The 26,321-nt window shown below is 42.3% G+C and overlaps 1 protein-coding gene across 2 annotated transcripts in view; it reads right to left on the bottom strand.

Annotated features, from left to right (window-relative positions):
- CRTAC1 (cartilage acidic protein 1) overlaps window positions 1–26,019 on the bottom strand; it is a 181,688-nt gene extending 155,669 nt beyond the window's left edge. For both annotated transcript variants that reach the window (XM_036737084.1, XM_036737085.1), the window contains exon 1: window positions 25,855–26,019. In XM_036737084.1, the coding sequence (XP_036592979.1) occupies window positions 25,855–25,878 (24 nt within the window). In that variant the 5' untranslated portion in view covers window positions 25,879–26,019. The remainder of the gene's footprint in view (window positions 1–25,854) is intronic.
- Between the last annotated feature and the right edge of the window lie 302 nt (window positions 26,020–26,321).

Genomic DNA, 26,321 nt, shown 5'->3' with positions numbered 1-26,321 from the left:
GTTGGGCTGAGGTGGGTAGGAATGGGTACAGAGAAGTAGAAGGAGAAGGAAATATTTACCGAGATAGCCTTCAAATCTGAACCACTGGGATTATAAGAAGAGGAAAGGAAAAATTTGCTAACCAGTCAACAGTAAATGGTCATTCCCTTCCTAGTAAGCAAAAGTAGCTCTATAGCCTGGTAGGGAGAAGTCTAGGGTCTGGGGGGCCTGCCTGGAATGGCAGCCATACCAGATTCTGGCTGTATTTTCTAAGGATGAGGTTGGGGGTGGGGAGTAAGGAACAAGGTTATAGTCATGAGCTGGGTCCCAATGACCATGTAGGGAGTGACCTGGTGTCTGTTTTCTTAATAGTTAAAGGAGGCTGAGGCCTTGCTGATTTATTCACCCTCTCCCATCATCAATAAATATAAAGTTTTACACATGGGTTCAAAAAATCAACTTCATCAGTTGAAGGTTGGAGATCTATAACTAGACAACAATTTCTAAAAGTCCTGGGAATTTTAGTGGATTACAAGCTCACTCTGAGTGGATAGTTCAACAGGGCTGCCCTTCCCCCCTCCCCCAAATGTACTATTGGGCTGCATTCAAAGAGGCAGTGCTCAGGATCAGGGGGGTGACAGGCTTGCCATAGTCTGACCTTATCAGACTACAATCTAGAGCATGTTACGTCCAATTCTGAGAACCACATTCTAGGAAGGACACTGATAAACTGAAAAGCACCCAGACTAGGGACAACCAGGATGAAGAGCCTGGCGAATGGGTTCCTGTCTTACGGGCATCACTTGAGGGAACAAGAGATATGTAGCCTGAAGAAGGGAAAACTTAGGGAAGATGTGATGGGCTATCTTAAAATATTTGAATACTTAAAGGAATAATTAAATTTATTCTGTTAGGTCCCTGAAGGCTAAACTAGTAGCAATGGGTAGAAGCTGTGAGGCAAATTTAGGCCTCAGGTAAGAAAACCAAAGTAAAACCAAACCCTTTCTTTAGACTGAACTCTTTCAAAATGGATTTTTTGCACTGGAGGCAGGGGTATGCCGGAGCCAGCTCTAATCACCTTTCCTAGCTAATTGTTTTTCAGCATGAGCCCTTATACCCTGGAAATTAGCAGATGCCACAAATCAAGGTTTGATTTATTATTTTGTTGATTCCTAGACTTAGGAAGTGATGGAGAAAATGTAAAAGATTAAGCTTTTTCGGTGTGTTTAAGCAGATTAAACTTAAAAGGATATCACAGGTACATTTCTTCCACCGTGGGAAGCTGATTGTTAAAACATTTACAAATATACCATGGGCTGGAGGTCTTCAAAGAGAAGCTGGATGACTACTTGTTGGATACATTTTAGAGAGGATTCTTGTTCAGGTTTGGGTTGGACTACATGCCCTCTGAAGTCCCTCCCAATTCTGAGAGCTTATGTCATAATGCCAATAAGGTAGTATAACCCAGAATCTGCCCATGGTAAAGTTCCAGGATATTGTACAAACGGTTTTCCCTCCCACCCCATCCCCCAGAAGAACCTGTCAGTACAGAATATTTGCACTTCTTTGAACTCTAACATTTGCAAAGTTCAAAAATAATGGTTCACATTTATATAGAATTTTAATGTTTACAAAGCACTTTTCTTTACAGCAACCTGGCCTATAAAGGCAAGTAGTGCAAATATCGTTAACCCCATTTTTCAGATAAGGAAACTAAGGCTCACAGGAATTACATGAGCTCCCCCAAATCACACATCTAGGACAAAAGCTCTGACCTAAGCCCAGGTGGTCAAACTCTTCCTATTAGATCTACTGTCAATCAGAGTAGGGAATGGGGACTGGGTGAAGGAATAAATGAATGAAAAAGCAGTTATTAAGGACTTACATCCAAGGCACTGTGCTAATCACCAAGGATACAAATACAAAAAGTCAGAGTCTCTGCCCTCGGGAAGCTTATATTCTAATAGAGGAAGGCAACACATAGGAGAGAGAGAGAAGTGGCCTTTAGCGGGAGTGTCTAGAGAGTCACAAAGAGTGATCCATATGGTGGTCAACTGCCAGGCCCTTTCCACAAGAAATGACACTATTGATATCACGGTACCAGAGCAAAAACTGGAATGGGATGGAATACAACATTGTAATCCTTTGAAAATAATCACTATCATAGTAATAGCAGTTGCCTAGCTCTTCGAGGTTTGCAGAATGCTCTACATATTTATCTCTTTTGATCCTCACAAGTCTGGGAGGTAAGTTGCTATTATCATTTCCCTATCACAGATGAGAAAACTGTGGCAGAGAGGAGTTAAGTGACTTGCCTGGGGCTCACATAAGTGTTTGAGGCAAGATTTGAACTCAAGTCTTTTTGACTCCAGGTCTAGCACCCTCTCTATTGTACCACGTTGCTGCCTCACACACACACATACACATTATATACATATATATGTATATATACATACATATGCATACAAACTGTGTTTGTATTTTATTAATAATTTAATTAATTAATTAATTAATTAATTAATAATTATTTAATTATATCTTATAAGATACTTCTATTACATACAATTTGTCTCTTTATTATTGGGTTTCTTAACCTGGGTTCTTGGTTGTTGCTGTTTTTTAAATAAGTATTGTAATAATTATATTTCAACATAATTGTCTTCCTTTGTAACTCTAATACTTATTTTGTTTTATGTGTTTAAAAACTTTATTCTGAGAAGGGGTCTAGACTGGCTTTACCAGGCTGCCAAAAGGGTCCGTGACCCCAAAAGGTTCAGGACCCCTGCTTTAGAATGTAAGAACTTTCAGGAAAGGAACTTCACCCTCACGACACTAGTTAGTAGTTGCTGTGTAGAATGACCTTGAAGCCTAGAAGACCTGGGTTTCATAACTCTGGGTAGGGCATTTAACTTCTCTAGGTGAGAACTGAGTCCTCTGTGTGCCTCTCAGCCATTTCCAAGAACACGAATCACAGAGAAGGTGCCAACACGCACTGGCAGAGGAAGTTTGCTTGCTAAGGAATTCCCTATGCCAATGAAATCATAATTTGATGCCTAATTATTGGTGGACAAGTGGCCAGTTTGTAGGTACATTTTCTAGTGATAAATCTTTGGAAAAGGTCTACAAAGGTGTCCTCTCACTCCACTGGGTAAGTGCAGTTCCAAATTGACTCCCAGAGCTTTATGTCTATACCACTATGGACCTGTTCCAAAGCATCTCCTGAAATGGTCAGTTTAGGACTGAAGAAACTAGATTGTGTGGGGCTGAGGACTGGAAACCCAATTATACATGAACCTTACCACCCCCCCCAAAAAAAAGGCTGTCTTGGGCCAAATCTACAACACCTGGGGCTGACCCTCAATCCAACTAGACACTAGGAACAGAGGAGTAAAATTTCATTTGCCTTTGTAGACTGTGGAGAGCTGGGAAGAAGATTGGAGGAAAAATGGAAAGGAAAATAATTTTCTCTGTCTCACCCTCCCTCCAAAGAATGGCTACTGTTCTGGATTACTGGTAACACATTCAGCTGGTTTTATGAAGAGAGGGAATATAAAACATATAAGGGTTATTTAGAAAGTAAATTTATGAGGTTAATTCCCAGCACACATTACATATGAAATAATAAAACAGTAACTTCATTGCTAAAATATAAAACAGATCAGCCATAGTCATTTGTGACTTGGTGGGCCCTTGGCTGAAAATGACTGATCTCTTAGATATATAATTCTTCAGACAAAGTGTATGGATCCTCAGACAAAAAAAAATTGGTTTTATGGCAGAAATTTCTGGCCAACCTTGTTGATTTTATGTAAAGAATTTTTCAGTCAGCACAATATAACGGAGTTTTGGGGAAGGAAGGAGGGGTTCCAATGACATCAACCTTAGAGCAAAACCATGTTTTTTTGGGCTGGCATCAGAAAGCCCATTCCAAGTGACAATAAATGGCTGAATTTGTTGGGTTATATAGAAAGATTCTCTCTGAAACAAAGACCCATCTTTGTAAGACCCACATTCTGCCAGTGTTGTTGTAAGGCTCTGAGTCATGGAAGGCTACAGTCTCTGAAAAATTGAAAATGATTATCACCCAGAGGGTAATGGAGAGGCACATGGTGGCTGACAGCAGGCTGCGGTACACACCAAATAGGGAATTATGAAGTGCAACCATAGCCAAAGGTGTCAACACAGAAAGGGATGAGTGAGAGAAGATGGGGTGGTCATGAGGCAAGATAAAGGAATAACTGATGGATGACCTGTGTACTCCAGTGGTATCCCCATTATATCAAGGGAAATTGAGGAAGTTTCAACCTACTTGACTATGTTAGGTAAGACCACTATGATAACATTATGGAATGATATGAACAGATTTGCACAGGATGGGCAGGGATGGATGGACTATAATCTGCATCGTTGGAGGAAAGACCCACCTTGATAAAATCATGAACCTATTTGAATATTGAAGCATATAGAAAAGTAGCAGTAAGTGGTGCCCTCTAATGCCTCATTGTGTCAGGGAGGCAAGTTGGGGTTCTTGAAGTCTATGCCAGCAGAGCATGAGCTTCATGTGGTCTTACCAAGCTAGAAAGCCTTAGCCAATGATCCTGTATGTTTGTCTAGCTAATTTTGGAAAAGCTCATATCAAAAGTTTTGCAACCACTAGTATGAATTTTTCAACCAGAGAAACTCATGAAGACCATACACTGAAGCATGAAGGGTTTGCAACCTACAGTGATGAAAGAAGTGCCCACATTGACAGAATTTGAAGGACAAATTAATTTATTAAATTGTTAATTTTATTATTAATTTTAATTAATTGACTTAAGTTAAAATATTAAATTTATTAATTTATTAAAAATACCTTAGGTACTTAGTCTTTGTACTTATATAGTGAATCATTAAGTCCACCAGCATCTTTAGACATCAGTAGGCAACTGGCATCCAAATTCAATGAACTGCAGCCTCAGGGATAGGGCAGTGTAGGGCAGTGGAAAGGCTGTTGGGTGTGGACCCTGAAGGACCTGGATCTGAATACTCACTCTGCCACTTACTATCTATGTGGCCAGGGGATAAGTCACTTTACCTCCATTGGTCTTAGTTTTTTGGTCTGTAAAATGAGTGGGTTGGACTAGATTTATGGTCGATGACTTTGATAAACTGGCTGGAAAACCTGTAGCCAATGACCCAGACTTCTTGATTTTCAGGCTAGGATGGATGGTTGAGAAGCACACTGATGGAGTGAAGATAGAAAGGCAGGCTCAGAATCAGGAAGACCTGGGTCTGAATGCTCATTTCAGACACTGAGGAGCTGGGTAACCCCGGAAAAGTCACAACATCTCTGAACCCTTGTATCTTCATCAGCAAAATGCAGATAATAATAGCAGCCATGTCTCTGGGTTGTTATGAAGAGCAAATGATATAACATATACCTAGTGCTTTGCAAACCTTGAAGCATTGTGTAAATGCCAGCTGTAATTACAAATTACAGTATTAGCGGTAGTAGTAGTCGTCATCGTCGTCGTGGTTGTCATTGTCGTCATAGGAGAAGGAGGGGGAGAAACAGACAGAGGAGAAGGAGAAGAAGTGGGAGGAGGAGGAGAAAGAGATAGAGGAGGAGGAAAATGAATAGGAAATTATAAGAAGAAAAAGGAGGAGGAAGATGGGAAGAAGGAGGGAGACAACAAGGAGAAGGAAAAGGAAGAAACAAAAGGAGAAGGCAGAGGAAAAGGAAGGAGAAGGAGAAGAAAGAAAAAGAGAAAGATTTTCTTAGACTTGGAATCGGAAGAAATCTAAGTTCACCCTGGCCCTGTTACTTACCAGCCAAGTAACATTGAACAAGTCATTTCATTCCTTTGCCTCAGTTTCCCCATCTGTAAAATACAAATAACACTACTCCTTACCTCATAGGGTTGTGGTAGAGGGTGCTTTGTACATCTGAAGTTGCCATAGGAAAAAGTAAGCCACCATCAAGAGTCAGCCTTTTAGGGCAATTTCTAAGACCAACAATTGTTTGGGGATGACTGAAAGCTGGCAATGATGCTGCACCATTGGTGCCTGCTTGCATGTGAAAGGGAGAACCGGGAAACACTCCAGCCATTTCTAAAGCTGCTTTTGAAGGGCAGAGGAGCTCAGACAGACACTTACTAGACACATGCAAGAAGAGCAGAAGAAGAAAGCCATGGATCCTAGACCGCAAGCACTACGAACCAGAAGAGTAGGCGCAGTCACTGGACGTACATCGAAATGAACAAAAATCTCCAAGCTGGACAGAACAGCAGGGAGAAGAGAAGAGAAGAGTCAACATATAGAATATTAATGCCCTCAGTTTCTTCTGCATCCTTATTCTGACAAGTTCAAAGAACTACAAAGGACAATCAAAAGTGAGAAAACCAGGAAGGCATAAGGTTTTTTCAACAAATTTTGCTGTACTAAAACTCTTCCTCTGTCCTTCTTACCTCCCTTTCTTCCTTTCCTCCTCTCTCAGAGGAAGAGGGGCCCCCACTCTTCTCTGAGGTTACTTTCTACTTGTGTACTGGACTCTTCTGCCTCCTTTGGGATCTTCACTGTCTCCTTTTCTAATTGCTCCTTTCCTTCCATCTCGAAGTAAACATGGCTTTCCCCTATACTGGTGAAAATAAGAGAAATGTGGCTTTGTAGACCCATGTATCTTCTGCCTCATTTCTTGCCTTTCTTTCCAAGACCAAGGAATTTGGTTATATCCACTGCCTTCACTAAACACTGTATAATCTTAGAGTTGGACAGGACCCTAGAGTCATTTAGGCCAACCTCCCCCCCCCCACAATGGAGGAATCTTCTTAATATCATCCCAGGCAGACAGTCACCTTGTCAACACTTTTGAGTGATCAAGAAGCCGCTAGGTCACAAGGCAGTCCATTTCATTTTTGGATAGCTCTAACAGAGAGCTCTTTTTTCACACTGAAGTGAAACCTACTGCTAATAACCTATTGTCTCCAGAGGATAGAACCAGGACCAAATGGAATAAATCTCTTCTCTTTTTCTCATATATCAATTATTTCTACTGCCCACTCTCCTATTAATCTCCTTGTATGCTGGCATCTGCCCCCATATGACTAAGAGAGTCACCAGTGACCTCTTAATTGTCACATATAAAGGCCTTTTTTCAGTCCTAATTTTTCCTTAACCTCTGTCATTTTTGATACTGCTTACCATCCTCTTCTGTTTGAAGTTATTATCTTTCCTCCTGAACCTGCTTCTTCTGGCTTCACTATTTCTGTCCGTGGTACCATCTTTCAACCACTGTTCCTACCCACAACCTTACCATTTTCTGTGACTTCCTTCTCCTTTACCTCTCACATCCAAACAGTTTACCAACTCCTGTTGAACCTAACTGACATAGCTCTCCCATCTGTCCCTTCCTCTCTATCCCTGCTACTACAGCTATAGTACAGGCTTTCATTACTATCAGTTCCAAACCCTGTCATCTCCACTCTGGCCATCATCCTCATCTTCTCCCCACTGAAACCTTAGACTCTGCCCCTAAAACTACCTTGGACTCTGACAGGTAAGCTTTTGCTCTACTTTGCCTGAAAGAAGTCCTACACCTTACTTCCCAGCCACCAGCACCAAAACCATGCCACTGTCTTGAATTTCTCACTTTTGTATTTTCTCTTCACCCATTGGAATATAAGCTTCTTGAGGGCAGGGATTCTCTTGCTAGCTTGTATTTGTATCCCTAGCATGTAGCACAGTGCTTGGTAGGTAAGAAGCATTTAATAAATGCTCTATCAATCAATCCATCTATCCATTTATCTATGCAGACAACCACAATAGCCTCAGTTAATTCAACAACAATTTAAGTACCAAACTATGTGTAAGGAACTGCGTTAGATCTGGAGCTATAAAGATAAAAATGAAAATCACCCCTGCCTTCAAGGAGTTTCTAGTCTCCTAATAATTCTTCCAGCTTCTACTATCTCCTGATCTCCCTAAATTTCAGAGTTAGAATAGTCCTCAAAGACCATCTGGTCCAACATGTGCCAACATGTATATATGACTTCTACATAATGGCCAACATACATAACCAATACAGCTACTGCTTGAAGACAGTTAGTACAGCGCAAGCTACTTCCTCCCAAAGTTCTCCATTCTACTTTTACACAGGTTTAATTCTTCCTCACACCAAGTCTACCTCTGCTATTTCGATGGCTGCTCCTTGTTCTAACAATGGCTAACATTTATCTAGCACCTACTATGTTCCAGGCTAAGCACTCTACAATTACCATCTCATTTGATCCTCACAATGACCCTGGGAGGTGGGTGCTGTTATTATCCACATTTTACAGAGGAGGAAAACAGAGGTTAAGTGACTTGTCTAGTGTCACACAGCAAGGAGGTACCTGAGGCCAGATACAGACTCAGATCTTCCTGACTCCAAGTCTGGTGCTCTATACACTGTGCCACCTAGATGCCTTGGTTCTGCTTTCTAGAGCCAAGGACAAGTTTAATCCCCCTTCCGTGTGAGGATCCTCCAAATATTTAAAGATGTCCTTATTATAATTATAATAAAATTATAAATATTTACCCTGTTTTCCCTCTACCTTTCTCCTCCCACCTGAAGATCCTTAGAGACTTTGAATCACTCCTCATATAGCATGGTCTCCAACCCCTTCATCATGCTAGCTGCCCTCTTCTAGGTTCTCACTGGCTTATTAATGTCCTTCCTAAGATATGGCACCTAGCACTGAATAAAACAATCTAGCTGTGGCCTGATTGAGGTAAAATTCAGTAGGATTATCATATTCCTTTGTCTGATCAGTCAGTCAATAAGCATTTATTAAGTACCCACTGTGTGCCAGGCACTGTAGTAAGCACAAGGGATACAAAAAGAAGCAATAGATAGTCCCTGACCTCTATACTTCTCAATGCAGCCTAGGGCCTTTTTTTTTTAATCATCTCTTACTGGTGACTCTTACTGAGTTTTAGGTCCACTAAAATCCCTAGATCTTTATCACATGAACTGTTTTATAGCCAAGTTCCCTCTCTCCCCATTCCAGTACTTTGGTTCAAAAAAATCAACTTTGCAAGTTCAAAGTTTTACATTTATCCCTATTAAATTTAACTTTATTAGATTTGGCCCATCAATCTAGCCTGGTGAGATCTCTTTGGAGCCTAATTGTAATACTACATAGTAACTATCCCTCCCAGCACAGTGTCCAGCTGGAAATTTGACAAGCATGCCTTTTTTACAAGTCATTGATAAAAACAGTGAATTACACAAGACTAAGAACATATCCCTGGGGCACTCAACAACAGATCTCCATCCAATTTGACTCCAATCCATCATTGATGCCACTTCCAAAATAATATTTTTATGCAGAAGAACTAGTCCTGTCACTCTGCTCCAAAATTCCAGAGCTCCCTACTGGCCCTTAGTAAATTTCAAATTCCTTTGCCTTTTTCCTGACATCGAGACCTGCATTTCTAATCACCTGCTGTACATTTCTATCTCAGTGTCCTATCATCGCTTCCAATTCAACATGGTCTAAAGCAGCGGTTCACAAACATTCTGGTCTCAGGACCCCTTTATACTCTCAAAATTATTGAGGATCCTACAAAGAGCCTTTGTTTCTGTGGATTATATCATTGATATTACCATATTAGAAAATAAATGTTTTAGTATTATCATGAAAAGTTTTGACCTTGCAGACCCTCTGAGACTCTCAGAGACTCCCAGAGGTTCCCAGACCACAGTTTGAGAATAGCTGGTCTAAAGGGAAATCATTTTTCCCCCCCAAACCAGTCCCCAGCTTTCCCACTTCTGCTAACTAAACCACTATCTTCCCTATAACTCAGTCTTGAAACTTTGAAATCTTTTATTCTTCATTCTCCCTTGTCTCCTATATCCAGTTAGTCATTAAAGCCTGCGAACTTGTCCTTAGATATATCCTTTGGACTTACAACTTTCTGTTCTGTAGTCACAACTCAACTAACACTCTCCCAACCAATAACAGAATTTGGACATTATCGGTGGGCAGAGCACTGGCTTTGGAATCAGAGGACCTGAGTTTCAATCCTGGTTCTGCTACTTACTATCTACATGATATTAGACAAGTCCCTTCATCTCTCTGAGTCTCGGTTTCCTCATCTGTAAAACAAGAGAATTGGGTTGGGTGACCTCTCTTTGCAGCTCTAGCTCTTATATTAAATGGAATCCTTTCCTGTTTTCAACCAGTTGCCCGTTCCTAACATTTGTCCTCTGGAGCTATGTGTTACATCATTATGCCCAATGTCATGTAAAATCGTCAAGGACAGAGATTGACTTGGTCTCTTCTTTGTATCTCTACCATTTAGCACAGTGCCCTGTACATAACAGGCACTCAATAAAACCCAGCTGAATTGAACTGAATTTTCATGGAACCAATTAAAGCTTCTAGGTCTTCCAATAATTTTTGGAGGTGGTTCAGTAATTCCAGTAGTGTTATCATCTTGTTCGTTTTTGGGCAGAGATCATAGACCACATGACTTCTGGGAAAATAAATTGTAGAGGGCAGAGAGCTTTCATTGGGCCCCAGGAAAAAAGAAAAAAACAACATGGATGGAGGCGTACTTATTACCAAGAGTTCTCCCAATGCAACTGTTTCGTACAATCTACATTCAACAAATATTTATGGACTTGGATTTACACAAAATATAAACAAGAGGGTGATTCATTACTTTACCAAAAGATTCATGAGTAGATACCTTTAGCAAATTCTCCTAGTGCATTTTAAATGACCAGTTTATAAAAATTTGATTCACAGAAACTTTTTAGGAGCGTATCTGGCACATGGCGCCTCTGTATTATTCTATTCCCCATTTCAGATGTTTGGCTTGCTTCCACTACGGATTTTTCACGCACCCTGGGGGAAACTTGGTCTCTTACAACTCAGTTGCCCAAACTCTGAAATAGAGATTGTGTACAAGTCCAAAATGTTATTATATCCTACTTGCTGAAAGGTAGGTCCACCCACATAGTTATCCTTCCAGGAGGGTAGTGAGAACAGAAGGACAGAATAGAGAAACTGCCAAGAGGCAGTGGATAAAGGTAAGATGGAAAAAATTCTATACCCAAAAGAACACTGAATTTGGAAGCAAAAGATCTGGGTTTGAATCTCAGCTCTGTTACTTATTACCTGGTGGCCCTGGCCAGGTCATATACCTTCTCTGAGCCTCATCACTAAAAATGAGGAGGTTGGACTGAGGTCCCTTCCAAAATCTATGATCCAATTCCTGCTAAGGGCATGGGAATAGAGATATACATAAGGCTGGTGCTATATGGATAATAGATGCTCAAATAGTTGTGGATTTATTGATGGAGTTCCCATGGATGCTAAGAAGATGCTATGAATTACAAAGGTTTTAAATTGTCTAAAAGCATTAACTTAACTGTTAATATTCAAGATTCATCATTGCTACCCAACAGAGAACAAGTTGATATACTATGGAAAGAATCGAGCCACCTCCACTGGATACTGGAAGACCTCTAAGAAGGTGTTTGATACTGCAACTAGAATAGAATAGGAAGAATAGAGAGACCTGGACAGGACCAACACAGGACAAGGTCTGGAGGTGTAGGATCATACCTTCGTAGGGAACTATGACATTATGCAACCATCAAAGAATTTGATGGGGATATCACAGGTACAAAGAAGCACTAATTAGCAAAGTATAAGAAGAAAATGGATATCAAAATTAAGATGGGAAAGGGATGGTAGGAGAAAGAAGATGAAACCCAGTGAGATGCCAACTGCATAAATCATTTCTTTTCTCTGGGCCTCAGTTCCCTTGTATATAGCACTAAGATGACAAAAATCTAATATAAAGACGTTCAGTACAATTTCTTGGAGGGTGGAACCCCAGAGGCCAGAGAAAAGAAATATTAGAAAACTGGGGGGGAAGGGTTTGAGAAAATGGGGTGGTAGGAGAAAGAAAGAGGGAAAATTATTAAGCAATCAACAAGCATTTTTGAGCAGCCACTGTGTGCTGGGCCCTGCGGATACAAGTACAAAGAATGAAGCAATTCCCATTAGCAAGGAAGTTACATTCTAGAGTGGGAGACAAGAAGTATGTGAGCACACACATGTCTATAAAAACTATGTAAATATAAGTATATATAAATAAATACGGTACTTTGTATTCAATACAAGGTAATTTAAATACAAGGTAGTTTGGTAAGAAGAGTACTAGCAATTTTGTGGGAGGGAAAACAGGACATGATTCATGTAGGACAGAGGTATCACACATCCCAGGCAACAAGGTTGTCTACAACATTCCCCAGTGGGCCAGAACAAGATTAAAATGTAATGGGTGTATATTTATTTTTTATTTTAAATTAATTTATTTATTTTTAGTTTACAACATTCAGCTCCACAAGCTTTTGAGTTTCAAATTTTCTCTGCCTCTTACCCCCAAGACGGCATGCCATCTGATATAAGCTCTACATATACATTCACATTAAACATATTTTCACATTAATCATGTTGCAAAGAAGAATTATAACCAATGGAATGAACCATGAGAAAGAAGAAACAAAACAAAAAAGAGAGAGAGAGCAAATAGTTTGTTTCAATCTGCATTCAGCCTCCGTAATTCTTTCTCTGGATGTGGATAGCTTCTTCCATCATGAGTCTTTTGGAGTTGTCTTAGAACCTTGCACTGCTGAGAAGAGCCAAGTCTATCAAAGTTAGTCATCGCACAACATGTCTGCAACCATGTACAACATTCTCCTGGTTCTGCTCCCACCACTCAGCATCAGTTCATGTAAGTTTTTCCAGGTTTTTTTGAAGTCTGTCTGCTCATCGTTTCTTATAGCACAATAGTATTCCACTACGTTCATATACCACAACTTGTTCAGCCATTCCCCAGTTGATGGGCATCCCCTCAATTTCCAATTCTTTGCCACCACTAATAGAACTGCTATAAATATTTTTGTACATGTGGGTCTTTTTTCCCGTAATTGGTATATATTTAATAAAATAAATAAAAACATAATAGAACTCAGATAATGTTAATATGTGGTTTTCTAAGTCAACATGCAGCCTGCAGAGATCCTTACCTAGGTCCTGTTTAGTGCCCCTGTTTCTATTTGACACCACAGATGTAGAAGGTGGTGCTTAAGCATCTTAAAAGCTTAAACAGCATCTTGAAAGCCAGAATGAGTCTATAAGGCAACGGGGAGGAGGAAGTATATGGGAAATGGAGTATCGTGTATGAGAAACAATGAAGCCAGTTTGACTGGATTTCAGAGTAAAGAAGCAAGAGTAACGTCCAGTGAGGCTGGAAAGATAGATCACTGGCAGCTTGTGAAGGGCTTTATAAACTAAACAGAGGTGTTTATACTTGATTCTAGGTACAATTGGGAGCCAATGGAGTTCTCTAAGTAGGGGAGTAACATGGTCAGATCTATGTTTAAGAAAAATCACTTCGATAACATTGTGGAGAATGTACTGGAAGGGGGAAGGAAGAAGACCCATGAGGAGACTAAGCAAGGGGATCTAAGCAAGGAATATAAGCAAGAGGAGACAAAGGCCTGAAGGTGGTAGCTGTGTGAATAGAGAGAATGGGTCACATGCAAGGCACAGAAACAAAATATGGCGGATTGGATATGTGGGGTGAGGAAAAGTGAAGAGTCAAGGAAAATGCCAAGTTTATAGACCAGAGAGATTGGTAGCATGGTGGTACCCTCAAAAAGAAATAAGATAGTTTAGAAGGGAGGGCTTGGGGTTAAAGAGAATGATCTCAGTTTTGGATGTGGTAAGTTTGAGAGATTTCTAGAACATCCAGTTTGAAATATCCAATAGGCAAGTGGTGATGTGGGACTGAAGCTCAGGGGAGAGACTGGAGCAGAATCTATAGCCGGAAAGGTGATAATGAAACTCATGGGAGCTGATGAGGTAACCAAAAGAGACTGTAAGGAAAGAAGGTTTAAGACAGAACAGTGGGGAATACCTCCTGTTAAGGGGAATGATGTGGATGATGTACCAATAAAGGAGATAGAGATGGAGAAGGAGCAGCCAAACAGGTAGGATGAGAACCAGGAGAGGATGATGTCACAAAACCCCAAAGAGAACAGAGCATCCAGCAAGAGAGGTTGGTTACCAAAGTCCAACGCATCAGATACACCGAGAAGGATGAGGACTGAGTAAAGACCTTTGGAGACAATCATTAACAAAATGGTGTATAACTTTAGGGAGAGCAGTTTCGAAGGTTTGTGAATTGTGCCTCCATACCGTCCATTTACAGTAGACCACACCACCACATTCCCAGAGGGCATCAGAAGCCACTTCCACCAAAAGCCTGAGCAGGAAGATGTTTAGGGATGTTATTTAAGTTATATCTTGGCTTAGAAACCCTTTGGTTTAATACAGCTGTCAAGGGAGCTCAGAGACTGTTTTTACTTATCAAAGAGGTGAATCTCAAGTCTCTCACCACTTCCCTGAAACTACCATGGATTCAAGAGAAAATGAACTGATCTCTCATTGTCCCTGCCCCTGCCACCAGGTTTATGCCAAATGAAGAGTGTAGTACAGACGTTTCAATCACCTATTCATAACAGAACTTTCCTTCACACTTAAGGCCTTCTAATCCTGGAATATCCCTCGACTTCTCTCATTGGTGGGAGAGAATATCCCTTCTCCCATTGGTGAGTTTTTTTCAGGGCCTCCATTTTAGGGAGGGACCCAAGCAAACATCCTTCATTCCCTACCAGCTCTGTCTCTACTTCTGACATTGGATTTTGCCACTACTCCCTTCCTCCTTTTCAGCTCCCTTTTATATGTCGCCATCCACTATAAGAATATAAGCTCCTTGAGGGCAGGGATGCTATTTCTTTTTGCCTATATCTGTATCCCTAGCACAGTGTCTGGAACATAATAAGCATTTAATAAATATTTGTTGCTCACCTGCTTGCCAAATGAGAAAGGTAAAAGTAGAAGTAGTCGACCCAACCCCAGCTGTGCTCAAATGCTATGTCCTACATGAAGCTTTCCTTGATCGCCTCAGACTGAAGAGACCTCTTCATTTGGATTCATTATGTGTTATTTGTAATTTTCTTATGCACTTATATTCTAATCTGGATGCACTGATAAACTTTAAGCCCCCTGAGGGCAAGGGATAGATCTTATTCATCTTTGTAACCATATCACACACCAGATCTGTCATCTAGTGCTTTGCATACAATAGATGTTTAATAAAATTTAGTGAACAAATAAATGACTTCCTGAAGTCTGTGTGGGATACCTGAAAGAGCACTGAAGTGGGATCAAGGTCAAAAGCATGGGGCTCTAACCCAAGCTGAGTTACTACGGAATCTTGGGCAAGTGTCAATTTCAGTTTCTTCACATACAAAATTTGGCCTAGATCTTTAAGGTCTTGATCTAAAATTCAATTAAACAAACTTCATTAAGTGTCTACTATGCACAAGCCGCTATGCTCAGTGCTGGACTGCACACTCATTATGAGTCAAGTGTATTATACAGGAGCCAAAAAGGCTAATGTATCATGGGGCTTGGCTTCCAGTAACAAAGAGTTAATAGTCCCTTTGTCCTTGGCCCCGGTCAGATCCCGTCTGGAGTTCTGTGTACCACAGCTTAAGGAAGATATTTAAAAACAAGAAAGCACCCAGAAGAAGGTGACCAGGGTGGTGAAAGCCCTTTATCCAGATCATGTAAGCATTGGTTGGAGGAAGTGGAGATGTTTTACCAGGAGAAAACTCATGAAGGGTAAGAGCACTATCTTCAAGTTTTTAAAAGGGTTGCCATATGGAAGAGGGATTAATGCTTGTTCATTTGGCCCTACAAGACAGAATTGGGAGCAATGTGTGGAAGTTGCAAAGAGGCAAATATGGATGTTAAGAAAAGCCTCCTAACGATTGGGGCCAAGAGTGGAATGGGCTGACTCAGAGGTGATGAGTTCCCTTTCCTTGGGAGTTTTTAGGTAGAGGTTAGACGCCTATTTGACAGGTGTGTTATGATAATAATTCCAACCATGGATAGGTTGGACTGGCTGGCTTACTAAGGTCTCTTCGTGCTTGAAAATTCTGTGATTCTGTGGATACAAAGACAGAAATTTAACTATTGTCACCCTGATTCCATGGTATAGGCTTATTTAGGAAGGAGTAGATTATGTGATAGAGTAGAAAGAACTTAGAGCCAGAAACCTGGGTTCAAATTCTGATCCCAATACTTATATAATCTAGGATAAATTTATATGGGGAAACTAGGGCCCAGAAGGTGTAAGTGACTTGCCTAAAATCACACATGTTGTTAAGTATAAGATATTTATATATTTTCATATGTGAACAGTTTGGTTGCTGAAAGGGGCAGAAAAAGAACTTTTGTGCATGAAAAACTGATAAAATCCATGTATAAAGAAACATTTTCTCAAATAAAATGTGAAGAAGTGGCACAGACTGTTAAGAAAGGTTGGCAAGAAAACTGACACTCAGATGAATGTACTGGGAGGATCTATTGAAATAACTGAAGCTGCAGGGCATTATGGTCCCTTGGCTCATTTGCATGTGACTGTTTTTAGAGTTTGAGAGGTTAACTGAAAAAAGGGCAAATCAAAGAATTGTTTGGAGTCTATGGGAACACTAAATCAGGATTGTTGGGTTTGTACATGACAAAAAGGCAGATTTCTTACATCATAAGGGAAAGGTGAGTTCACTGGCCATCAGGAAGTTCTGATTTCAGGCATTGAGAGTCTGGGGAAAATCCAACTGTGAAAGAAAAGAGTATAAAGAAACCAACAGGAGAGGCTTCGACTGCTAGCCTGGGAGCCTACTGATTGGAAGACGGGCTTTGCTTTGATGATTGGCTGGAGCAATAGGTGGTACAGCTTCTGAGAAACTCATTGGAAGAGAATTGAATTTGGAAGCAGTTGAGCTATTGCCCTACAGCCCTATCAACAGCCTGAGAGAGAGGAAATATGACAGCAGCATCTAGTTCTTCTCTACTGATCAAAGGCAGAATTTGTACCTCCTTTACTGTTATCTCTGCCTTATTCAATTATTTGTTTATTTTGGGGATGCAAAAAGGCATGCTTCAATCTGCACTCAGAGTTCAGTTTTCTCTCTGGAGGTGGATAGCATTTTTCATCATGTTGTTGTTCAGTCATGTTTGACTCTTTGTGACCCCATTTGGGTTTTTCTTGGGAAAGATATTGGAGTGGTTCACCATTTCCTTCTCCAGCTCATTTTACAGATGAGGGAGCTCAGGCAAACAAGTTTAAGTGACTTGCCCAGGGTCACACAGCTAGTAGGCTAGGTTTGAACTCAGGTCTTCTTGACTCTAGGTCCAACACTCTTATCCTCCAAGCAACCCAGTTGCCTCCAAGGTATATCTAATTTGCAAACAATTAGGTACATCTAAGTTAGAATGTAATAACAGTCAATGATCAGTCCAAAACAAAGACATTTTTATTAAGAAAATTTGAGGAATGAAAGACCACTTTTGACTGGGAGAACTGGTAGAAATCAGGGAAAGTTTCATAAAGGAAATAACACCTAAGTCAGACTATAAAGAAAAAGAAGGAATTTATCAGTAAGAAATGGGGGGGGAGTGTATTCTAATCAGGGGGAATGGCCTGTGTAATAGCAGATAGGGAGACAAAGATAGGACAAGCTCCAAGAATAGCTGGTAGCTCCATTTGGCTAGAATATACCAAACATGAAGAATACTGTAAAAATCAGGCCAGGAAGGTAGTGTGAAGTCAGATCACAACAGACCTTGAATGCCAGGCTGAGAAATTTATTTTATCCTGTAGAATATGGGGAGCTACTAAAGGTTTTTTTTTAAATCAGGGAAGGGCCAAGGTAGCTCAGATTTTTATATTAGGAAGATTTTGGCAGCTATGAGAAGACTGGGAGACATGGGAAACAGGGAGCTAGAACCTCTTGTCTACAGGTATATAAAGTGGAAGGGATAGATGCAAGGGATTGTGGAGATAGAATTGACTGGAGCTGGCAAATGATATATGTTGGGGTTTGTATATATGGGAGAGTGAAGAAAAAGATGACCCTGAGGTTCTGAACTTTGGTGATAGGGAGGATGATGGTGGTGGAATCAATATAAGTAGGGAAGCTGGGAGAAGGGATAGGTTGGGAAGGGCAAGAAGTCAGTTTGGGAACACGTTGGGTCTGAAGCATGGGCAGGACATCCCAATGGATGGGTCCAGACTGTCAGCAATAAAGAGCTGGGATTCAGAGGAAAGAATGAAGCTGAAAACATACACTTACTATGATAAAGCCAGTGGGGTAGATGGAGTATATTCGTGTAATGGTAAATCACCATTATAATTCTCTTGCAGTCCCACCTACCGCCGATGGGCTGCACCGCCTGAGCTCTTTCACAGATTCCTGTGACCTTGTCACTATGCTTGTCGAGAGCAAACAAAGATAACAGTAACTGGAAACAACAGGAAGGGTCATTTTACACTCTCTACACTTAGGATTATTCTGTGGCTAATTAAAGTAATATGTCAAAACGTCCCTCGAAAGAGATCTTTAAGAATATGCCTGTTCAGTAAACAAGGTTTTTACTAATTAATAACACCCTTCCCCATTCTTCATCGAAGTTCCATGCAGGACCGTCTCTCTTATAGAGATGACTGAGGAGGAAAAGGATGAAGGAGGAGTTGTCATCTCCTTTTCTCAGAGGGGACAGATCCAGTCATTTGTCATCTGTGTAGCTATCACTTTCTCCTCCGGATGTTGATCAGATTTCCTGGGTTGGAACCAACATGCAGGGCCAAGGAACTGGAATATCTCCAAGAATGAAATGCTTTACTTCTTATGAAGTCAACATGATTTCTTTCAAGGAAAAATCCCTTACATTAAAAAAAAAGGTGTTTGCTTAGGGTTTCTGAAGGACAAATCTTTTGGCTTTTCTTATTAAAAACACCGACTGTACTTATTCTTTGACCATCAGCATGTAGGCACCCACACCCAAGCAAAGCAGAGAGTAGACACACTATACAAAGAAACAGGAGCCTGATGGGGGAAAATGACTTGCCTAAGATTATATACAATGAGTCAGTGGCAGAGACAGGAATAGAATTCTCCAGACTCCTATTAGTGAAACCATTTGGATGTCCTTCTGTAGACCATGATGGGAAAATTTACTCCAGAGCCAGAGAATGCTTGGTGGGAAACTGTCTTACACGATCCAATGGCACACAATACCATCTTTCCCCTCGCCACCCCCATCTTAGTTAGACCACAGATCATGACTCTAGCCCACATCTTTTCATGATTTACTCTTCTATTTCCAATTTATTTCACCTCCCACTTAAAAAAAAGTTATACTTGATACAGCCTCCATCTATACATAGGCTTCTCACTTTATGTATGGACCAGTGTTTATGACCTCAAGAGTAGTAAATGATCAGTATCATACCATCTCCATAGGAAAAATGTATCTGGGCTTATATCCCCTATACAACTTATGAGGCAACCAATAAGGCTCTCCATGTAATGAGAAGGCCACGGGCTGGACATGTAAACCCATATCTACAGCATGCAGGAGACATACAATGCCCAGATGGTGTCAGTACTCCTAAATCATTCTGCCCTTAGGAAGGCTTTTTCCAACAGAAAGATCCTTCCCTAAGAATCAGTAGTTCAGTGTCGTCCATCACAACCTGAGTTATATCTATAAAATTTAACTTCCAAAGGAAGGCTATACTCAGAAATGAAAATCCTAAGGGTGAGCATGGCTAAGAGATTAAGAGGTCCTGGTGAATGCCCCTTTCACATAAAGCCATAACTTCTAGTTTTTGTGCTTAGAGCACGCAGCACAAAACACTTAATCAAATCTATTTTTAAAAGACAAAATTCAGTTGGAGAGAGGGATGTGGTTGAGTCATTTTCAATTGTGTCCAACTCTTCATGACCCTATTTGGGGTGTTCTTGACAAACCACTGGAGTGGTTTGCCATTTCCTTCTCCAGCTCATCTTACAGGTTAGGAAACTGAGGCAAACAGGGTTAAGTGACTTGCCCAGCGTCACACAGCAAGTGTCTGAGGCCAGATTTGAACTCACGAAGATCAGTATTCCCAGTTCCAAGCCCAATGCTCAATCAAGTGCGCCACCTAGCTGCTGAAGAAGGGGTACAGCAATCCTGAAATCCCAACCTGCCAGGGAGGCTTCCTTGGGGAGGGATAGGGAAGGCAAGGACATCATCTGGAGCATAACTGCAGAGGGTGAGGGAGGAAGCTCACTATCTAATAGCTACCAGTTTTAACTATTAACCCTTGCTAACCTCAGTTGTTTCTAGCTCAGAAGAAACACAAGTACAATCAGCACCCTGGGGCAAACCCCCATTTGGCTCAACCTAGGTACAGCTCAGTTTCCATATGAATTCTAAAGTATAGCTGCAAGTAGAGGGCACTACCCACATTCTTACACTTCTGGCTTCACCTGTTAGGAAGGAAGGAAGGAAGCATTTATTAAGTGCCTACTATGTGCCAGGCACTCTACTAAGAGCTTTAGAAATATTATCTCATTTGATCCTCACAACAACCCTGGTGTGTATTACTTCCACTTTACATTTGAGGAAACTGAGGCAAAGAGGTTAAGTGGCTCACCAAGAGGAAAACACAAGTGAGTCAACAAAGAGTGGGCATTGCTTTGAGGTAACACCATCTGAGGAGAAAGCAAAAGGAATGGTCCCTCACGAAACATCAGGTTTGGTGAACATATAACCAGTCCACTCCACAATTTCCTCAGAATCCCAGTACCAGAATTATATTCTCCGAGACTATACATCCTCAAGTCATCACTTATCTCTTGGGTCAAGATTTTGTGAATGCAAGCTCAGATTCTTTATAGTGTCATTATGGTTAGAGCGCCTGGGAATAACCCTAGTTACATGCTCCGTAAGCCCCACTTTGAATTAAAGTAGAGGATAACCCTGGCCCTTCTTTCTTACCTCTGAGTCTGCCAAGAAGGCTAAGAGTCTGCACTGGCAACCTTCAGGTATGCCAAGAAACCCTAGCTCCCATCTTCATAACATCGAGGACTTAAAGGCAAAACATGAGCTGCTCATTTCAAATTCTGAGATTAGAGAGTCCCTGTTCCCCTCCCAGTAGAGGTAAGAAGGAAGGAGACTGTCCTCAGTCTTGGCATTGGACCTTAGGGCAATCCACAGAAAATCTGCATTTTGTAAGATTGCCTCTGCAGTGGCTCATGCCTCTTTCTCCTCCTTTCCATTCTTACTGCCACATTTTAAGTCAAGGCTCTAGTTATATCTTGAAAGGACTATTGTAATTATCCTTCAAGTTCTGAAAAATTATTCTTCTTCCAATCCACAAAGCACAGCTCTGACCCTATCTCCCCTCTGCTCCAAAATTTTTAGGGTCTCCCTACTGAATACACTTCAGATTCCTTCATCTGGCATTCAAAGCCCTCTATGGTCAACCTTTCTAGCTGTGTGACCTTGGATTAGCCACTTGACCTCTATGATCTTTCAGTTTCCCCATGCATAAAATGAGATTGGAATAAATGACCTCTAAATTTCCCCCCACCCACCCAGTGCTAACATTCTCTAATTCTACTCTTTCCTTTCACTGAAACTGGATTATAAATGTATATTTCCCTAACATGCTCTGTGATTTCCTAATTCTTCAGCTTTGCTCACACTGTCCCTTTTACATGGATTGTCCTGTCTGTTTCATTCTTACCCATTCTTCAAGGGCATCTGTGCTAGGTAGCTCATCCCTGACCCTCTCAGTCAGGAATCTCTTCCTCCCCTAAAATGTCATCTCACTGCTCTTTCTTATTCCATCTTGTACTATAATCTTCTAAGAACTTGTCTTATTTCACCAAAAGACTATAAGCTCTTGGAGGACAGACATTATCTCCCATTCTATGTTTCCTTATTTATTGAATGACCAAACAAAGAAGAACCAACAGTCTGTTGCATGGTTCACAGTCATACACACTGATCCCAGGAGCTTCCATATGCCACAAAGAATTTTCCCCCTAGCTCACCACAGCTTAGATTGGATGGCCCAAGTTGCAAAATGGAAACAGGAAACATTAGGTCACTAACATTAAGCATAGTAGTGGTAAGGAATGGGTTAAACTAACAAGGTAGCAGTAAAGCTTCCAGCAGTGTATTGCCCTACCCCCATCTTTAAAGGGATTACAGCTCTAGGGGACTCCCATTAACATTCTGCCTTCTGCCTTTGACATTGTCCTGTGGAACCCACAAGACATCTCTCAGTGAGTTCCTTCCTATTCCAGCAGACCTCTTTGGTCAAGGGTCAGGAAGAATCCTCTTAGACTGATCTCACACAGACCAATATTAAGGAAAGGGTAAGGTACTATATAGTTTGGGGGAGAAAAGGACACATTGTCCACCAAAGGCTTTTCTGGAAAATAGATTAAGACAATTTGGGAGATGGGGAAAAAAGAAAACAAAACAGGAGCAGAGGGGAAAGATACAATGAGAGAGGTGCAAGACCAGGGATCAGAAGACATGAGTCTGACTACTGGTTCTGCCATTTACTACTTACCTGTATGACCTTGGACCAGTCACTTGCCCTTTTGGGGCCACAGTATCCCCATCTCTAAAAAGAGGGGACTGAGTTAGAAAAACCCTATGGCCCCTTCCAGTTTGAAATCTATGACCCTATGAAAAACATATAGCAGGCACGAATAGGATTTTCTGTATGAGTTATGGGAATAGTACCTCCTCCTCATCCAATTTACATAATCAAAGCATTGTGTGTGGGGTGGGGTGGGTGGGAAGTGCTCCCTTCTGCAACTAAACAAAAACATCACCAAACTTCTTGTCTGTTCATCTTTACTGAGTACTGGTTATGTTTGGAATGCTGTAGGAAGATGTGTCTCCTGCTCTTGACTAGTTAAAAAAGGAAAAAAAGGCTAGAGCCCCATTGAGCACAAAGGAATGATCACAGCAAGGGGGCAGAGCTGAGTCAATACAGCTCAGCATCTTTTGCAGCATTGTGGGGGGCACTCCCCACATTGGTCTAATCATACACTAGAGCATAATTTAGCAAGATTCAGGGTACATGTGGCCCCTTGTGAGTACAATGAATAAGAGGAAGAATGGAGAAATCCTAAGTCAACCTTACCTTTGCTGGGTAAGGAAAGAAATCCAAGAAGCCGGTTGTCCTTGAGGCCTCTGAGCTACCTCAAGTTGCCTGGCCCACACAGAATCTCGGCGAGCTGCTCTGCCATCACCAACAATAACCTGCATTTATTTCATGTTTAGATGATTTACAAAGCACTTTCCTCACAACAATTCTTTAAGGGTAGGTAGTATAAATGGGCTCACCCCCATTTTCCAGATAAGGAAATGGATCTTCAATCAATCAAAAAGTATTTAAACACCTGCTACATGCCAGAGAGGCTGGCCATGGCCACGATACTAGTGAGTTTTGAAGCCAGGATTCAAAATCCCATTGGACTCTAGATCCAAGGCTCTCTCCTTTATGACATGCTGCCTCAACATAGGTATATTTTTTTTAGACTTGATGGCTTGTCTCCTGAAAAGTTAGTGGAAAGAAAAATAATATTGGGACTCTTACCCCAAAAATACAAAGGCAGTCAGACCGTATAGTTAATAACAATAAAGGGTTATATAAATTGTAGATATTGTTATTTTACAAAGAACTTAACATATAGCATATCATTTGAACAAGGTAGTAAAGATACTGTTTCCCCTATTTTATCATTTCCTTAATGGGGTCAATGAGGTCAAGGGATCTGCCCAAGGTCACCAGCTTATAAGCTTTAGATAGGGTAGAAGGAACATGGCCAGGATTTATTTCCAGGATTTCTGACTCTAAGTCCATTGTTCTTTTTATTATACCACATTATCTCTTTAAAGGTATTCCCCAGGAGTAGTCTCCCTGAACTTCATAACTGAACATCACAGTACCAAAAAAAAAAATAAACATCAGGTACAACCTAGATGTAGACACTAAGAGAGGCTGAATCAAGCAGGTATTTAGCTGCACAAATTCCCAGGTGTGTGATGGTCCTGGGAAACAGACCAGGAAGGCGTCAATTGCAGGTATGAGGATGATGGAGTTAGTTTTCTGGGAGTATAGAGGGCGTACTCACTCAGTCTCCAGACTGAAAGAGCCTTACTAGGAACAGATGATAACCACCAACGTCCACAGATAAGGGCAAAGACAACATGATACATTCAAAAGCAGGTTGTGGTTGAGTTTCAGGTAAAATTTCAGAACAGGCAACCCTTCTTCTATACAAGTGTGAACCTTCCCCCAAAGTTCCTGTTTTTCAACTGGTGGTAATGAAATTGGGAACATATTAGGGGTGATGTCCCTATTTCCTCTCTACTGCCTTGGTAAACTCATTTTAGAACCTGTTGTTTAAAAAAAAAGATTTCCTTTACTAAGAAAAGAGATTAACTCTCCCTGGAGAGCCATGTTGGAAATGACTGGATGGTCCCAGCCCTCAATCTTCTCCAAAGATTGGTTTATATGGTAATGTTGTTCTTTATATCAGGTTTAATTAAGGATTTACCATCCCTGGTCCCAACCCATCATGGCATCCAGCACCAGGTCTCGCAATGATGTCTCTTCTTTTTTCCAGACAATGTTCTGCCAAGTTCCTAGTCCCTTGTCTTTCCTTTTTCCTTTGGGCCTGGCTCCAGTTCTGGAAGTCCTGCAGCTTGGCCCAAAAGAAACCTCAGTTAGGACTCAAGAACACGCCTATCCCCATGTCTACCCTCAAGCTTCTAGTTCCTTCCTTGCTTAAGAGTTGGGTTGCCTCGCAGTGCCGCCCAGGGGGCCAGATACCAGGGGCACCAAAATATCAGGACCTCTATTAGTTCAAGTTGCATGGCCGTTTACACCTGCCATACCTGAATCTCTTCTGCATCCCCACACCCCCCTGCAAAGTCTGACAGGAGCTCCTGACCAGTGCTGGTAGGATCCCATCCAGGGGGAGATGACTTAGGATTCCTGAGTTCTGCTCTGCAGAAATAGGACTCTTACAGGACTCTTCAACTCATACATAACCCAGGGAGTCCTCTGCATTGCTGGGCATGCCCCCAAAATCCAGGCTTCCTTGTTCCCCACCCCCTCCCCTCCCCAGGAAAGGCAACTTAGTTTCCTCTAGTAAGCCAGCAATCTAGCTTGTCAGAGGCAGGCTCAATGCTAGACCACACCTCAGTCCAAGCAGAAGAGGCTGGCTGTGGGAGCTCAAGCAGTAATACTATGTGGAGCTGGGGCTCAGCAGCTGTACATCACACAGCTCCATGCCTAAGGGAGCTTTTCTTCCCAAGGGAGAGCTCCAGCCCCTCCGGGGTATGCCAATGACTGGAGGCACAGACATCCTGGTCAGGCACAAGAGCTTCCAAAGCAGGGGGATTGAGACCGCCCTAATCAGTCACTTCCCGACTCCACCAGCTCAGTCCTCTTCACCTGCTCCCCTCCCATCACCTCCACTCTCTCCCAGGGCCAGCACCCCCTCCCCAAATATCTGACCTCCAACAATCCCCCCTCACTTTCCCTCCTAATCCTTCCCAGTCGCATCACATCTCCTCTCTTTTTCCTCTCCCCCATTCCATAGCTCCCCCGTTCTCCAATGGTTTCCGCTCCCACATCCCCCCTGCATGGCTTGTCTCTAGCCAAGAGATAAGGGTTCGAGAACCCCGCGCCCCTTCTCAAGTTGAAAGAGAAGCCGCTGCCTCCTCCTCCTTCTTCCCCCTTCGCTCACTCCAGCTGCTATCCCTGCTGCCCAGCTTGGGGGAATTGGGTGGGGGGGGGGGGCGGGAAAGGTGGAGGGATGGGAGAAACTTTCTCCATCTGAAGGTGTGCGGGGGGTGGGGGGAAGAGAGGTACAAGGGACAAAGGGCTACTTACAGGGCCATCCGTTCCGGGTGCCATCCTCACTGCCCCCTCCGCCCCCCGCACCGTCTGGGGGCGACGGGTCGCGGAGACAGGGCGGGCGCTCGCCTCCTTCCAGCTCCCTGTCCCGGCCCTGGGCTCGTCTCAACCCTCTCGCCCCGACGCCGCTCTGCTTTATACAACTCCACTCGAGCGCGCCCAGGCTTATGTAAAGGCTGGCGGAGACAGGCAGCCAATGGCTGGAGAGCCGGGGGGTGGGGAGCGGGGGGCGGGAGGGAGGGATCGGCCAATGGCAGGAAAGAGAATTGGGAGGGGGGGGACACTTGGGAGGGGGGCGAAGGGGCCGCCTCCCCGCGCTGATTTAGTAGCCGGGATTGCGGTGGCAGTCGGCGGCCAGGCTGGCCCGGGAGCCGGAGCGGGAGCGGCGGCCTCGGGGGCGGGGGGCAAGCGAGCGCTCCTCCCCGGTACAGCGAGCGCTCCCC

Source organism: Trichosurus vulpecula, chromosome 8 (genome assembly GCF_011100635.1).
Source record: "Trichosurus vulpecula isolate mTriVul1 chromosome 8, mTriVul1.pri, whole genome shotgun sequence".
Classification (NCBI taxonomy): Eukaryota; Metazoa; Chordata; class Mammalia; order Diprotodontia; family Phalangeridae; genus Trichosurus; species Trichosurus vulpecula.
This window is presented reverse-complemented; position numbering and strand designations above follow the sequence as displayed.